Source organism: Ursus arctos, unplaced genomic scaffold, assembly GCF_023065955.2.
Source record: "Ursus arctos isolate Adak ecotype North America unplaced genomic scaffold, UrsArc2.0 scaffold_5, whole genome shotgun sequence".
In the NCBI taxonomy this organism is placed as follows: Eukaryota; Metazoa; Chordata; class Mammalia; order Carnivora; family Ursidae; genus Ursus; species Ursus arctos.
Genome location: NW_026623067.1, coordinates 7,192,444 through 7,208,123, shown reverse-complemented (window position 1 = coordinate 7,208,123; position 15,680 = coordinate 7,192,444). Strand labels below are relative to the sequence as shown.

The 15,680-nt window shown below is 35.8% G+C and overlaps 1 protein-coding gene across 1 annotated transcript; it reads left to right on the top strand.

Annotated features, from left to right (window-relative positions):
• Positions 1 to 11,805: 11,805 nt before the first annotated feature.
• On the top strand, positions 11,806 to 12,744 carry LOC113261410 (olfactory receptor 2L8-like). Its single transcript, XM_026507535.3, has one exon. It carries the CDS (start codon positions 11,806 to 11,808, stop codon positions 12,742 to 12,744), a length of 939 nt encoding a protein of 312 aa, XP_026363320.3.
• Positions 12,745 to 15,680: the final 2,936 nt, after the last annotated feature.

Below are 15,680 nucleotides of genomic sequence, written 5' to 3'. Positions count from 1 at the left end.
CAATCAAAATTGTGAAATAATATCTGCAGATTTATCATTACTGTGAACTTACTGAAGAACAATATATAAAATATGTGATCAATGAAACTTTAGAGACACACTAACATTGGAAGAATTTGAATCTCTGTTTCGTTAACCATTGAATTGACCCTTAACACCTCTGTGAAAATATCTGAAGAAATTAGTTGAACTCCTTCCCCAATCTTGGTTTAGGTGTATCTTGGGCTATTAGTCACTTAACCTGTACTGTCCAAGTCTCAGTGGACATTCCCAAGTGAATACAAAAGAAAAAGAAAAAACAAAACACAACTAACCAAACAACCAAAGAAACCAAACAAAAAGCAATAGGTTAAATATCCAGTTAAAGAAGGCATAGAATCATTTTTGCTGTTGTGTTTCTTAGAGGTATCTAACATTTCAAGTGTAGAGATGAGAGATTAATATATACACTTGTATGGAAGATATTTGAAGACAGTTACTGATAAAATGACTTTCTTCATATGATGATGACTAGACCGCCATCATCCACCCAAGCCATGCGTTTGTGAAAGGGCAAAGATAACACAAGGTACTGCACTGATTTCAATTGCTTTCTTATTTTTAATAATCATACAAGAAGTGAGACTCCTCAGCAAGTGTTTAAGAGAACTTTATTTAGAATATAATAGTGTTGTGTATAATAAGTAATAGATACAATTAGGCATCTCATTATCCAGAGAACTCTGTTTTCTTATTTTACTGAAGAGTTTAAAACAATATATAAATAATTTCTTGTAGAGTGTATACTCTTAAAAATGAAAGAAATGAATTGGTTGTTTCAACACATGTTCATTTTTTAACACATGAAGTTCTTTGTAAACTGAAAAAGTGTTCTTATACAACTCTGAGAATTAATCTGATTACGAGTGATTGTGAAAATCTTACTGAAAAATAGTAAAATTGATAGTAAAGGCTACTGTTGATAGTATCTATGGACTGCTGCTCTGGGTTTATGATGAGCACTTGTAAACGTACCCTTTACCATATTCTGGAATATAATTGATAATAATGGTGATACGCCATGATAAAATATATAAGAAATGTTTATGTAAATTAAAATGATACTTCAAATATCAGAATATTTTCCTAGTGATACTTGAACGAAGACATTTATAGAAAAAATGTTGGGCAGCAATTATAGAATGTAAAATAGACAACAAGACATGGTTTTTGAGCTGATTTACAAACGTGCTCTCAGGATGGTAAATGAAATGAGGATCCTAATGGAGTATGCTTTGTATGTGCTCAGGTGATTGGGATAGGCCAGTGATGGGTATTTAGGAGGGCATGTATTGCATGGTGCACTGGGTATTATATGGAAGAAATGAATCATGGAACTTTACATCAAAAACTAGGGATGTACTGTATGGTGACTAACATAATATAATAAAAATATTATTATTTAAAAAAATTAAACAAAACTAACACTTAAGGGCCCAAATCCTCACAAGTTTGTGGGGGACAATTGTCTTTCATAATTATTTCTTCTTTTTCCATAAAGGAAGAGTGCTTACATGGCCCCAAGGCAATCTTAATGGTGCTTCCTACTTGCTTTTCACCCTACATAAATTCACTCTAACTAAAACCTAGAAATCACTTGTCTAGATTTTATATAAAAACACACATCAGAATACAGATATCCCTCATTTTTTTAAGTTTCTGTTACGCCAGTTTGCTTTCACAAAGACCTACTTCAGTACTATTCATGCTAACCCAACGAAATCGGAAAAGATTTCCACTTTTAGAAAAAGAAAAAATGTTAAAGGTGAAATTGGCACTCAGTTTGTACTTGGCAACAAGCCATCAGGGAGGCCTCAGGCGCACAGAGCAGGGAACGTGGCACTGACAAGCCGCTTCCCCAGGAACTACATTAAGAATCTCAGCACCCATCCTTCATAGCTTTGAACTGTGAGTGTGAGCCCCTGTTTATGTGATTTATTTTGTACACGCATCAGCAAGATGTGTTCTGTGGTATCGGAAAAGCCTAGGAGTGGTTATTTTCGAGTCTGGTAATGATGAAAAATAATTTATAAAAATTAATGGTAACTGTTTTTTCACTTCATGCACTTTCAGCTTATGGAAGCTTTTGGAAGAGTACTCTGCTTTCAGGGAGCAAGGGTATCCTGTGTGTAGTGAAGATTAAAAGAAAACAAAACTGAAAAAGTCCAATGGTGTGTGTGTGTGTGTGGGTGTGTGGAGTGGGTGTGTAAATTGTGAAAGCCAACTTCTGGAAATAATCCGGGTTACTGTATGTTTAGTTATGGCAATCGATTGTTTTTGGTTTTTTTTTAATAACAATATTTTTATTATATTATGTTTGTCACCATACAGTACATCCCTAGTTTTTTATGTGAAGTTCCATGATTCATTACTTGTGTATAACACCCAGTGCGCCATGCAATACGTGCCCTCCTTAATACTCATCACCAGCGTATCCCATTCCCCCCCACCGCGGGTGTCCTCAGTTTGTTTCCCAGAGTCCATAGTCTCTCATGGTTCATTCCCCCTTCTGTTTACCCCCCCCCCTTTCTTCTTCCCTTTCTTCTCCTACTGATCTTCCTACTTCTTATGTTCCATAAATGAATGAAACCATATGATAATTGTCTTTCTCTGCTTGATTTATTTCGCTTTGCATTATCTCCTTCAGTCCCGTCCCTGTTGCAGCAAATGTTGAGAAATCATTATTTTTGATAGCTGAGTAATATCCCATGAATATATGGACCACAACTTCTTAATCCAGTCATCTGCTGAAGGGCATCTCAGCTCCTTCCACAATTTAGCTATTGTGGACAATGCTGCTATGAACATTGGGGTGCATATGGCCCTTCTCTTCACTACGTCTGTTTCTTTGGGGTAAATACCCAGTGTTGCAATGGCTGGATCATAGGGTAACTCAATTTTGAACTTTTTAAGAGACCTCCACACTGTTTTCCAGAGTGGCTGTACCAACTTGCATTCCCACCAACAATGTAAGAGGGATCCCCTTTCTCCACATCCTCTCCAACATTGTTTTTGTTTGTTTTAAACACAAGCTATGTGAAATTGATGTGTTTATGCTTCTAACGTTTGCATTTGTTTTCAATTCTCATACACATGAACACATTTCCAGTGAAAAATCAATAATAATATCTGACTTAAGTACCTTGCAGAGTTTTTGTGAAGATCAGTGAGGAGAACATATGGAAACAATTTGATAATATTATCATCTAGTGTAGTGAATGAAAAGTGAAGGTAAAGACAATGATAATAATAAAGATGCTGAAATTTACAGCTACTCTTCCGTGACAATGTATAGCCAAATATTCACTATATTTTCACTATGTCTTATCTCATAGATAACTCGTAATACCTAATGTTTCTTTATATCTGCTGTACATACAAAGTACAGGCTCTAATAGTTAAATTCTTTAATCCAATCTCCTATTTCCTGTGAGCAGGTGAGCTAGAATCACATCTAGCTTTAAACCTAAACTTTCTCCAGTGCACAGGAAGAATGAATGAAAATAAACCCATTCTCACTGCCAAACAGAAGTTGAAAGGCAGGTCTTGTAATTAATATCTATCTTTGAATATATCCGCCTACCTAATTACCTATTTATCTACTAATGCTGATTCACCATTGTGAAATTTTAAGGAATTATATGGATTGGAATCACTCAAACATGAACCTACGGAAATACTGTGTCCAGATCTCTTTATACTCTAAAAAATGCATAGTTATTTTTAAAAATGAAAGTACACTTTGCTTCAATACTAAATATTATCATTAAAATGTCTAATTCACTAAGGGAATGAAAACTATAAATTCATTGTCTCTTTAGTAGAATCTGTTGTGGAAAGACTTGAAAGGATGTGAAATCTCATGCAGAATTCCAGGAAAGGGATCTGTGCAGATTTACACTGATCTAGAACCCAGAGCACCCTCTTCTGGATCATCTCAGTCTGATTGTATAAAAGCCATTTTACAATGATGTAAACTTTACATAACTGGTGGTTAAGCAAGATAATTTTATTTAAAATAATTCCCCTTAAGACATGCACACTGAAGTATGATCAACCAATTTTTAGGAACAAAGATTCACTTTATGCAGCTAATGATTTCAAAGCCCTCCTGGGGAATTGATCTGGTAACCTGGTTTACTGGATTCCCAGGCCTCCAGGTGAATAAAGAACGTCACTTTGGAGAAGGTCAAGTATTTTAGGCTATTTCAGGGATCTTGAGAAAACGATTCAAATTCCTATGAAACCTGGTGGAGAGTGTCTTGTGATTTACAGGCCCTTAAAATCTAATCTGTGATTTCTTATAACTCTTCCAGCAAAACCATATTAAGGAGGCTTCTTAGGTAAATCTGTACTTTTTCTGCACCTCTGTAAATGATCAGAATTATTGTGTGATCATGATTTTTTGGGGGAAGGAATAGTTTTGATCAAAATTGAAGAGAGTGTACATCATAAAAATCTGTGTGTCAGTGGATAACTCTGTTTTATCTATATTCTAGATGACATTTCCTAACTCTATCAGTAGGTCACTGCACAGGCTTTAAAAATTCACTATATATCTGTGATCATGTTTGTTTTTTTTATATTTTTAATAATGAAAAATCATTTTTAAAGTACCTGTTTTATAAATATATGAACTAGTAGAATTAGTTTTCTACATGATTTAATTTTCATATCTACATATAAACATATGAAAAAATAGATGCATATCGACTTCAAGAGATGGTAATATGTAATTCCTTTTGAACTTGGGTAGTATTTGCATGATTTTACTCATTAGGTAAAATATGGACACCTATAATATAAATTACACAGGAGAGAATATGGGTGTGCCTTTGCAAGCCAAATCTCCTAGGTAAGGATACTGTGCATTGGGAACAGAACAGGAATTGAATTTTATTTAGAGGTTTTGAGAAACTATTTTTTATCAGGTAATGTGTGTGGTTATAGTGTGGTCAAGTGAAAATAGACCAGTGTTTCTGAGAAAACAGAGTATGTTCAACTAAGAAAACTATAAACACTAAAATAATTTGGTGTTTTAAGGAAGGTTTCACATACATTCTTTTTCTTCTACTACTTATTTAGAATTTCTATTTTAATAACCTTTAATTCATTATTTTTGCTCCCTTTTTCAGTTTATGTGTGTTTTGGTGGATAAAAATTGGCCAACACTCATTTCAGAACAAGTATCTCAAAATATTTAATATTTGAAAGATAAGATGTAGGATGCATTTAGATAGATAGATAGATGATAGATGGATGGTAGATGGATGATGGATAGACTAGATAGATGATAGATGATGATGATAGATAGATAGATAGATAGATAGATGATAGATAGAAAAATAATCGAGTAGGAAATCCAGTCATCCAAATATATATATTTAAGTTGAATTCACTTAGAACTCCTGCATCTCAATTTTATCATCTATATAATATTATTGTGATATCAAGTTCAAGAGATAGAGTTCAGTATCAAGTACAATTTAATTCTGACATTTATTCTGACACATTCCAGTTATCAACCTATCTTCATACCTTTATCTTCATACATTTATCTTGTCTTTCGTGTAGGACATGATGAAGATTCTAGGCTTGTTTCTTCTGTTCACTATGAAACCATCAGAATGTTTTCAGCTATTTCTTTCCTCCCATATATTCTGTAATGTTGATGCCCAGATTGCAAAATTTTTAGGGAAATTTAAAAAATCACAGAGATTGAGAGTGAATTCAAAAGGATTTTCAGGGTGCATGCTGGTGTTTCTCATGTTCCCTGAGGGCAGTCAGAAGTTGGCTGTGGATACCAACATTGCCATGAATCTGTTAAACTGAGTAAACTTGATGGTCTTAAAAAAAAAATCAAAGTGATGGAGGGCCACCTGGGTGGCTCAGTTGATTAAGCATATTAACCTTGGTTTTGGCTCAGATCATTATCTCTGGGTCCTGGGATCAAATCTTGCATCAGGCTCTGTGCTCAGCATGGAGTAAGTTTGTCCCTCCCCTCCCCTTTTATTCTTCCCCCCACTCACACTCTGTCCTTCACTCAAGTAAAACCAAACTGTGTTATAAATATGCTCAATATAGGTTATTTATTGTTTTTTGAATGGATAAAACCAACATGAAGGGAATAGAAATAAGTTACTTGGATTTATTTTTACGTAAGAAAAAACGACTTCTTTACACTGTGAAAAATTCAAGGCTAACATTTGACAGTTGAATATACATCCCTGTCAGATTCAGGGGTCCTTTAAACAACATCCTGTGTCAGGCTATTAGAACAGTGCAACATGAATAATAAAACATCTAATGTGGCAGTCATAATACATGGCATCAAATACCAGATATGAAGTGCCATTCATTATTTCTGTTCTGTGCCGAATTTTTTCACCTTTAGAGGGAATAATACTAACTCACTCATTGGAAACTTCATTAGACAGCCTTATATAAATTACATGTGGTAAGAATGATCATAATTTTACTGGTAATTTTAAATATTATGTTTATACTTGTCAATAATTAAATTACTAATATAAATAGTATACTACAGACATGGTCTCATACACAATATCAGGTTAAAACTCAATTGCACTGCATATATTCAGGATCCTGTTGTAGGTTTTATACAATATTCTTGGAGTTCCAAACAAGGAATAATTTAGGTTATGTTTAAATTATATATATATATATATATATATATATATATATACATACACATTCTAATAACATTAGCTGAATTCACCTTACTGTGCAGCCATTACCATCATCACTGCAGAACATTTTCATCTTAGCCCACTGTAAGTCCATACCCATTAAATATTAATGGAATATTAATTGGAACTGGAAGCCCCATTCCACTTTCATCTTTATTATTTTTTTTATTTTTTTACTTTTTAAAAAATTTTATTATGTCATGTTAGACACCGTACACTACATTAGTTTTTGATGTAGTGTTCCATGATTCAGTTTACTTTTTATCCTTGAAAGTTCTAATTCAATGTTAAATTAGATATATAATATGGGACATACAGTGTTCACTCTAGGAGAACAAAACAAAGATCAAGTAACACATAGACTAGAAATACTGGCAATAATTTGCTTGGTTTTAAGACACACTTAAAAAATAATCAGAGAGATGGTAAGCTCTAGCACAAAGTATATGGGCTTTGGGATCAGCTCTGGGTACAAAAACCAGTTCTATCACTCACTATGCAACACTGGAAAAAGCACTTTGGAGCCTCAGTGTCCTCATCAGGTAAAACAGAGCTCTTGTCTTAGAAGAGCATAAGCATTTCTTTTTTTTAATAAGATTTTTTTATTATATTATGTTAGTCACCGTACAGGACAACCCTAGTTTTTGATGTATAGTTCCATGATTCATTACTTGCTTATAACACCCACTACACCATGCAATACGTGCCCTCCTTGATACCCATCACCGGCCTATCCCATTCCCCCCCTCCCCTCTGAAGCCCTCAGTTTGTTTCCCAGAGTCCATAGTTTCCCATGATTCCTTCCCCCTTCTGTTTACCCTCCTTTCTTCTTCCCTTTCTTCTCCTACAGATCTTCCTAATTCTTATGTTCCATAAATGAGTGAAACCACATGATAATTGTCTTTCTCTGCTTGACTTACTTCACTTAGCATAATCTGCTCCAGTCCTTTCCACAATGTTGCAAATGTTGTGAAATCGTTCTTTTTGATGGCTGAGTAATATTCCATTGTATATATGGACCACAGCTTCTTAATCCAGTTATCTGTTGAAGGGCATCTCGGCTCCTTTCACGATTTAGTATTGTGGACAATGCTGCTATGAACATTGGGGTGCATATGGCCCTTCTGTTCACTACATCTGTCTCTTTGGGGTAAATACCCAGTGTGCAATGGCTGGATCATAGGTTTGCTAAATATTTAACTTTTTGAGGGACCTCCACACTGTTTTTCAGAGTGGCTGTACCAACTTGCATTCCCACCAACAGTGTAAGAGGGATCCCCTTTCTCCACATTTTTTGTTTCTTGCCTTGTCCATTTTTGCCATTCTAACTGGCATAAGGTGATATCTTAATATGGTTGTGATTTGAATTTCCCTGATGGCTAATGATTTCGAACATTTCTTCATGTGTCATGTGTATGTTTTCATTGGAAAAGTGTCTGTTCGTATCCTCTGCCCATTTTTTGATTTCTTTATTTGTTTCTCATGTATTGAGTTTGAGAAGCACCTCGTAGATCCTCAAAACCAGTCTTTTATCTGTAGTGTTATTTGCAAATATCTTCTCTCATTGTGTGGGGTGTCTCTCTGTTTCATTGACTGTTTTCTTGGCTGTACAGAAGATTTTATCTTGATGAAGTCCGACAAGTTGAATTTTATCTTTTTTTTTTTCTCTTGCCTTTGGACATGTGTCATGGAAAAGGTTACTGTGGCCGATGTCGTAGAGGTTGCTGCCTATGCTCTCCTCTAGGATTTTGATGGATTCCTGTCTCACATGGAGGTCTTTCATCCATTTGGAGTTTATCTTTATGTATGGAGTGAGAGAGTGGGCAAATTCCATTCTTTTGCATGTAGCTGTCCAATTTCCCCAGCACCATTTATTGAAGAGACTATCTTTTTTCCACTGGATGTATTTCCCTGCTTTGTCAAAGATTAGTTGCCCATAGAGCCGAGGGTCCATTTCTGGGTTCTCTATTCCGTTCCATTGGTCTATGTGTCTGTTTTTGTGCCAGTGCCATGCTGTCTTTGTGATCACAACTTTGTAGTATAGCTTGAAATCCGGCAACGTGATGCCCCCTGCTTTGTTTTTCCTTTTCAACAATTCCTTGGCGATTCGGGGCCTCTTCTGGTTCCACACAAATTTAAGGGGTCTTTGTTCCAGTTCTTTGAAAAATGTCATTGGTATTTTGATCGAGATGGCATTGAAAGTGTAGATTGCTCTGGGTAACTTAGACATTTTAACTATGTTTATTCTTCTGATCCATGAGCATGGAATATTTTCCCATCTTTCTGTGTCTTCTTCAATGTCTTTCAGAGTGATTTGTAGTTTCAAGAATAGAGATCCTTTACGTCTCCAGTTAAGTTAATTCTGAGATAACATATGATTTTTGGTGGTATTGAAAATGGAATTGACTCCCTAATTTTTCTTTATTCAGTCTATTGTTCATGTATAGAAGTGCAACTGATTTCTGAGCACTGATTGTGTGTCCCGCCATATTACTGAATTGCACTATAAGTTCTAGTATTTTGGGGGTGGAGTGTTTTGGGTTTTCTATATAGAGTATCATGTCCTACATGAAGAGAGACATTTTGACTTCTTCTTTGCTGATCTGGATACCTTTTATCCCTTTTTGTTTTCTGTCTGCAGTTGCAAGGGCTGCTAGTACTATATTGAATGAAAATGGCAAGAGTGGGCATCCTTGTCGTGTTCCTAATCTTAAAGGAAAGGCTTCCTGCTTTTCCACGTTGAGGATGATATTTTCTGTAGGCTTTTCATAGATGGTTTTATGAAATTGAGGAATGTACCCTCTGTCCGTACACTCTGAAGAGTTTTAATCAGGAAAGAATGTTGTATTTTGTCAAATGCTTTTTCTGCATCAATTGAGAGGATCATATGGTTCTTGACTGTTTTCTTGTTGATATAATCTATCACGCTGATAGATTTGCGAATGTTGAACCACCCTTGCATCCAAGGGATGAATCCCACTTGGTCATAATGGATAGTCCTTTTAATGTACTGTTGGATCCTATTAGCTAGGTTCTTGTTGAGAATTTTGGCGTCCATATTCATCAGGGGGATATCGGTCTCTAATTGTCCTATTAATGGGGTCTTTGCCTGGTAGGGGATCAAGGTAATACTGACCTCATAGAATGAGTTTGGTGGTTTTCTTTCTGTTTCTATTATTTAATACAACTTAAAAGAATAGGTATTATTATTAGGTAATCTGTGTATTGTTGATAGTGAGTATTGAGGTCCCCTACTATTAACGTATTTTTATCTATATGTCTCTTTATTCTGGTTAAGAGTTGGCTTGTGTATCTTGCTGCTCCCCTGTTGGGGGTGTAGATGTTTATAATTGTCATATCCACTTGTTGGATACACCCTTTAAGAATAATATAGTGTCCTTTTGTATCTCTAACTATAGTCTTTAGTTTAAAATCCAATCTGTCTGATATGAGAATTGCCACCCCAGCTTTCTTTTGAGGTCCATTGGCACAAAACATGGTTTTCCATCCCTTCACTTTCAGTCTGGATGTATCTTTAGGTTCAAGATGAGTTTCTTGTAGACAGCAAATGGATGGGTCATGTCTTTTTATCTAATCTGCAACCCTGTGGCTTTTATGGGAGCATTTAGGCCACTCACTTTGAGAGTAATTATTGAAAGTTATGATTTTATTGATGTCATGTTGCCTGTGAAGTCTTTGTTTCTATAGATTTTAAATTTCTGTTCTGTATCACTCTTGGGGTCTTTTTACCTTTATAGAACCCCCCTTAATATTTCTTGAAGGGCTAGTTTGTTGGTCACATTCTCTTTCAGTTCCTGCTGGTCTTGGAAGGTCCTTGTCTCTCCATCCATTCTGAATGACAGCCTTACTGGATACAGGATCCTTGGCTGCATGTTCTAAAAAAAAAAAAAAAACACATTAAAAATAAATAAATAAGTAAATAAATAAAATGTTTCACTCATATGGGGAATTTAAGAAACAAAACTAATAATGACAAGGCCAATGACAGAGAGAGAGATAAACCAAGAGACAGACTCTTAACTATAGAGAACAAACTGATGGTTACCAGCAATGAGGTAGGTTGGGGATGGGTGAAGAAGAGATGGGATTAAGGAGAGCTTTGTACTGATGTGCACTGGGTGTTGTATGTAAGTTAGGAATCACTAAGTTCTGCACCTGAGGCTAATACCACAGTGTAAGTTAACTCACTGGAATTTAATAAAAACTTAGGAAAAAAAAAAGAAAAAATGTGTAAGAGAAAACACCACAGAGTACTGTATATCATGTCAGTACTGGGGAAACAGGGAGACATAAAACATATGCTATTTGGAAGAACTCTTTCATATTTGAGAAACCTACCATGAGTATGGTGTGTAGATATTTAGTTGAAGGGTCTACATGAACTTTCAGAAAATGGTTGAGGAGGCAGAAGGAAACGATTTTCTATAAATTGTACTTAACAATAAGACTTCATTTAAGATTTCAGAACAGATGAAAGCAATATTTTTACCTGACTTCAAGGATATTTGATTAGATGTTACTGTGTAAAGAGGACTCAAGAAGGAAATGTTGCTTCTCAACAGAAGCTGATAGGTTGCTTCAGCTTTAGAAGTAAGTCTTAGGAAAGAAAAATGATCCTGTATGGGTCATAAACTTTTGTTCTTAAAATAACTTAAAAAATATGTATTTGCATTGATTTTCTATGCATATATTTTGAATAAACATCTGATTTTAGCAATACTTCTGTTTGTGTACATCATTAAAACATAATTTTCCTAATGAATTCTTAATAAGTATATGGTATTTTTAATAACTTTAAGGATTTCCTAGAAAAAACAAATACTACTAATGCTTGCATCTTCAAATTTTGACCTCTGAGTCACAAAATAAGTGTTTTGTTTTGTTTCTCCAAAATATAAAAGTTCAGTTATTCACTTAAGACTTGTAACATTTTAAATAATACACAGTCTGACTAAGATGATAAAGTCAAATATCCTTTTGTTCCATGCTTGACACACTGTTCTGTCTGCTTATAGGAAAATTCTATCAATGCCCCATGGAAAACTACACTCAAACATCAACTGATTTCATCCTATTGGGGTTGTTCCCACCAACAAGAATTGGCCTCTTCTTCTTCATTGTCATCATTCTTATTTTTCTAATGGCTCTGTTTGGCAACCTGTCCATGATTCTCCTCATCTTCCTAGATACCCATCTCCACACTCCCATGTATTTCTTACTCAGTCAGCTCTCTCTCATTGACCTGAACTACATCTCCACAATTGTCCCCAAGATGGCTTCTGATTATCTCTCTGGAAACAAATCTATCTCCTTCATTGGGTGTGGGGTTCAAAGCTTCTTCTTCTTGACTTTAGCAGGTGCAGAAGCATTGCTCCTGATATCTATGGCCTATGATCGTTACATGGCTATATGTTTTCCTCTCCACTATCCCATCCGTATGAGCAAAAAAGTATGTGTGCTGATGATAACAGGATCATGGATTATGGGCTTAGTCAACTCCTGTGCCCATACTCTATATGACTTCCGTATCCCTTACTGTCAATCCAGAACCATCAACCATTTCTTCTGTGATGTCCCCACCATGTTGACTCTGGCCTGCATGGACACCTGGGTTTATGAGTATACAGTGTTTGTAAGCACCATCCTCTTTCTTGTGTTTCCTTTCATTGGCACTGCATGTTCCTATGGCCGGGTCCTCTTTACCATCTGCCACATGCGGTCAACAGAAGGGAGGAAAAAGGCCTATTCAACCTGCAGCAGCCACCTCACTGTGGTGACTTTATACTTTGGACCCTTTGTTTACACTTATCTACGCCCAAGATCCTTCCGATCTTCCACAGAGGACAAGGTCCTGGCTGTCTTCTACACCATCCTGACCCCAGTGCTCAACCCTATCATATACAGCCTGAGAAACAAGGAGGTGATGGGGGCCCTAAGAAGAGTGATTCAGAGGTTCTGCTCTGTAAAAATGTAGACAAATCTTTTTGCCTATGTACCCAACACTGATTATAAGTCCATTCTTCATCGCCCAGTAACTAAAGTATTATTTTATGCTTAGAGTGTAAGGACTAAAATCAGAAGAGAAGAAAATCACTCATGTGTGGATAAAATTATCTTGCAAATATATATGTCATTATAAGCCATATATATATATATATATATATATATTTCTTTTTTTTCCTTTACGGTACTTTTTCTCATGGATTTCAAATGCACTTGTTTGCTAATATGTTTTCAATGAAAATGGTTCTTTTTCTTGTAGAGATAAAAATGGAAATTTTCTAACTGAAGTTGTCATTCAACATAACAGTTCTAGTATTTGCAATTAATTTTCCAATACATGTAAATAGAAAAGTGAATGTCTCTTGAATGTCTCAACCTACCTGGAAATCAGAAAACTTCTTCTCGGGGCGCCTGGGTAGCGCAGTCGTTAAAGCTTGTGCCTTCGGCTCAGGGCGTGATCCAGGCGTGTGGGGATCGAGTCCCACATCGGGCTCCTCCGCTGTGAGCCTGCTTCTTCCTCTCCCACTCCCCCTGCTGTGTTCCCTCTCTCGCTGGCTGTCTCTCTGTCACATAAATAAATAAAATCTTAAAAAAAAAAAAAAGAAAAAAAAAAAGAAAACTCCTTCTCGTAGACTCGTGACTTATCTGTGCCAGTTACTTGGTTTGGTTTGGTTTGGTTTGTTTGTGTGTGTGTGTGTGTGTGTTTTCCAGTTTGTGGTGACTTATCTGAGGTGCCCCAGATGGGTCATTCAGTTAAACATCTGCCTTTGGTTCAGGTCATGATCCCCGGGTCCCGGGGTGTAGCACTACCTCAGACCCCCTGTTCAGTGGAGAGTCTGCTTTTCCCTCTCTCTCTGCACACATCCTGCTCATGCTAACTCTCTCTCTCACTCACTCTATCTCAAATAAATAAACACAATCTAAAAAAGAAAAAGAAAAGATTTAGCTGAGACTTCGTGAGGATTCTAAAATCCTTACACCATTCTGAGTAAAATACAACAAGTTTGTGTTCCTTTTAGGGAAGTGAATCCTAGAAAAGTTATTTCATATCATGTATTCCTCAAGATCAAGTATAAGGGCTTTGATGTGTTAACAGAGATCAAGAAATTGTGAGGTCAGTGATAAGCTGAGTGTATTGAAAGTTTAGTAGGATTAGCAATTTCAAGGACATTCCCATGACCACCCCCCGCACTAACCACATGCTCAATAGCCACTGCTATCCTTGTATGAGATCATGTCTCTCATGTAATATTTTATTTTCCATTGATTATGCTTCATAGTTTTACTGAAACAGGTTGTTGGGAGGTCAACTTACATACACCAATTTTAGTCATTGATAAATCACTTTTCAAAACAGGAACTACCATCAAATCTAATAAAAATCTCTCAGCTCAGGTGAACTTCCAACTCAAGTAGATTGCTATTACTGCTCCTCACTGGTAAGTGAAGAAATGGTCTTTACTTCCTCAGATTTGGCAGAAAGGAGACTGCTCATACCCTGCATAATTTACAGTGCACTGCACAAAGAGAAAATATGAGCTTTTTTCTTCAAACAGCAAGAATTGTTTTTCTTGAAAATAAATTTACTACATATGAAATGCAAAGAAATGGCAAAGAATATATTTGTATTATATTTTTATAGATGATAAATAGTAATACAGTATTCTGTGATGGCTTCATTGCTCAGAAGATTTTTTAGCTCACTTTTCTCCAAATTTATTTTTACCAAAATTTACAATTTCAGAAAGTTAAGTTTTCTACCAGTATAGTTGAAAGTGTTGTTAATCAGTCATGTAAAATACTAAGCTGCAATTAATTTTTGCTCATTTTCAATTTTAATAAGAATCTATATGCTTATGTTACTCTAGCTATTAAGAGTACGTCTAAGTGGGGAAAACATTGGACTGAATTTCTGACACAGTATATCTAAATATACACTTTTATTTTCTCAGGAGAAATTTTTTTCTAAAAAAGTTCTGTACTAAACTGACTTAAACTGATCATTTTATACAAAAATATGAATTTGTTTTTAAATATAGATTTAATAAATGAAATTTTGATGAATCTGCTATAATTTCTGGTAATATGTGAACTTTGTATAAAAAACTTGAAGTCACTTCATCTTTTACATTCACATTTGTTCATTTTATCACTGCATCTTCTATTACAAGTTAATCTGCTGTTATTTCTTTCTGGTTACAAAACATTATATGAAAAGTATTCTTTCCCATCAATAATATTTTATACTAATTTTTAAATTTTTTTAACCTTTTTAAATTGTATATTTATAAACCTCTGGGCATTGACTTTGCAATGTTGCAGCACCTTTTAAAACTATAGATTTTGGATTATTTTATTAATTCTAGTAACTTACCAATATACTTTATTGCAATAACAATGTGTGTGCTTTCATTTTGTGATAAATGCTGATGAGGATTCTTGCTTAAGCTCCGTAGGATTCCCTGTACTGACTCTCAGGCAAGATAGTTAATAATTTTGTAAATGACACCGGAACGATCTTTGGGATGGAATTCAGCCCGTACCCCCACCATGAGTCACTGCTGTTGCCAGGCACAGCTCCTTCTCTCTCCTGGCAGTGGCTCCTTCCACCACTGTTGCTGCCTCTGCAGCTGCTGCTGTCATCACTGTCACCAATCTGGTCCCAGTTCCAACAGAGCTACTCCCTTGGGGTCCTGTGGCATCTTGGCAAGATACGTGTGTTCCTGTGAGGAGGCCGGGGCAACTGCTGTGTAAGCATGCTGTCTGAGCCCATATGTGCAGGCCCTGTTGCTGGGCCAAAATCACATGCCAATGCTGCCCCCCAGCTCTTCTGCTCACATGTTGACTCAGAGAGAAAATTGTTAAAAATTTCAAGATGGCAAAAACCGGACATTAAAGCAACAAAAG

What these genes read in the sequence shown, in the direction of transcription:
- LOC113261410 (XM_026507535.3), top strand. Translation starts at nt 11,806, where the DNA reads ATGGAAAACTACACTCAAACATCAACTGATTTCATCCTATTGGGGTTG.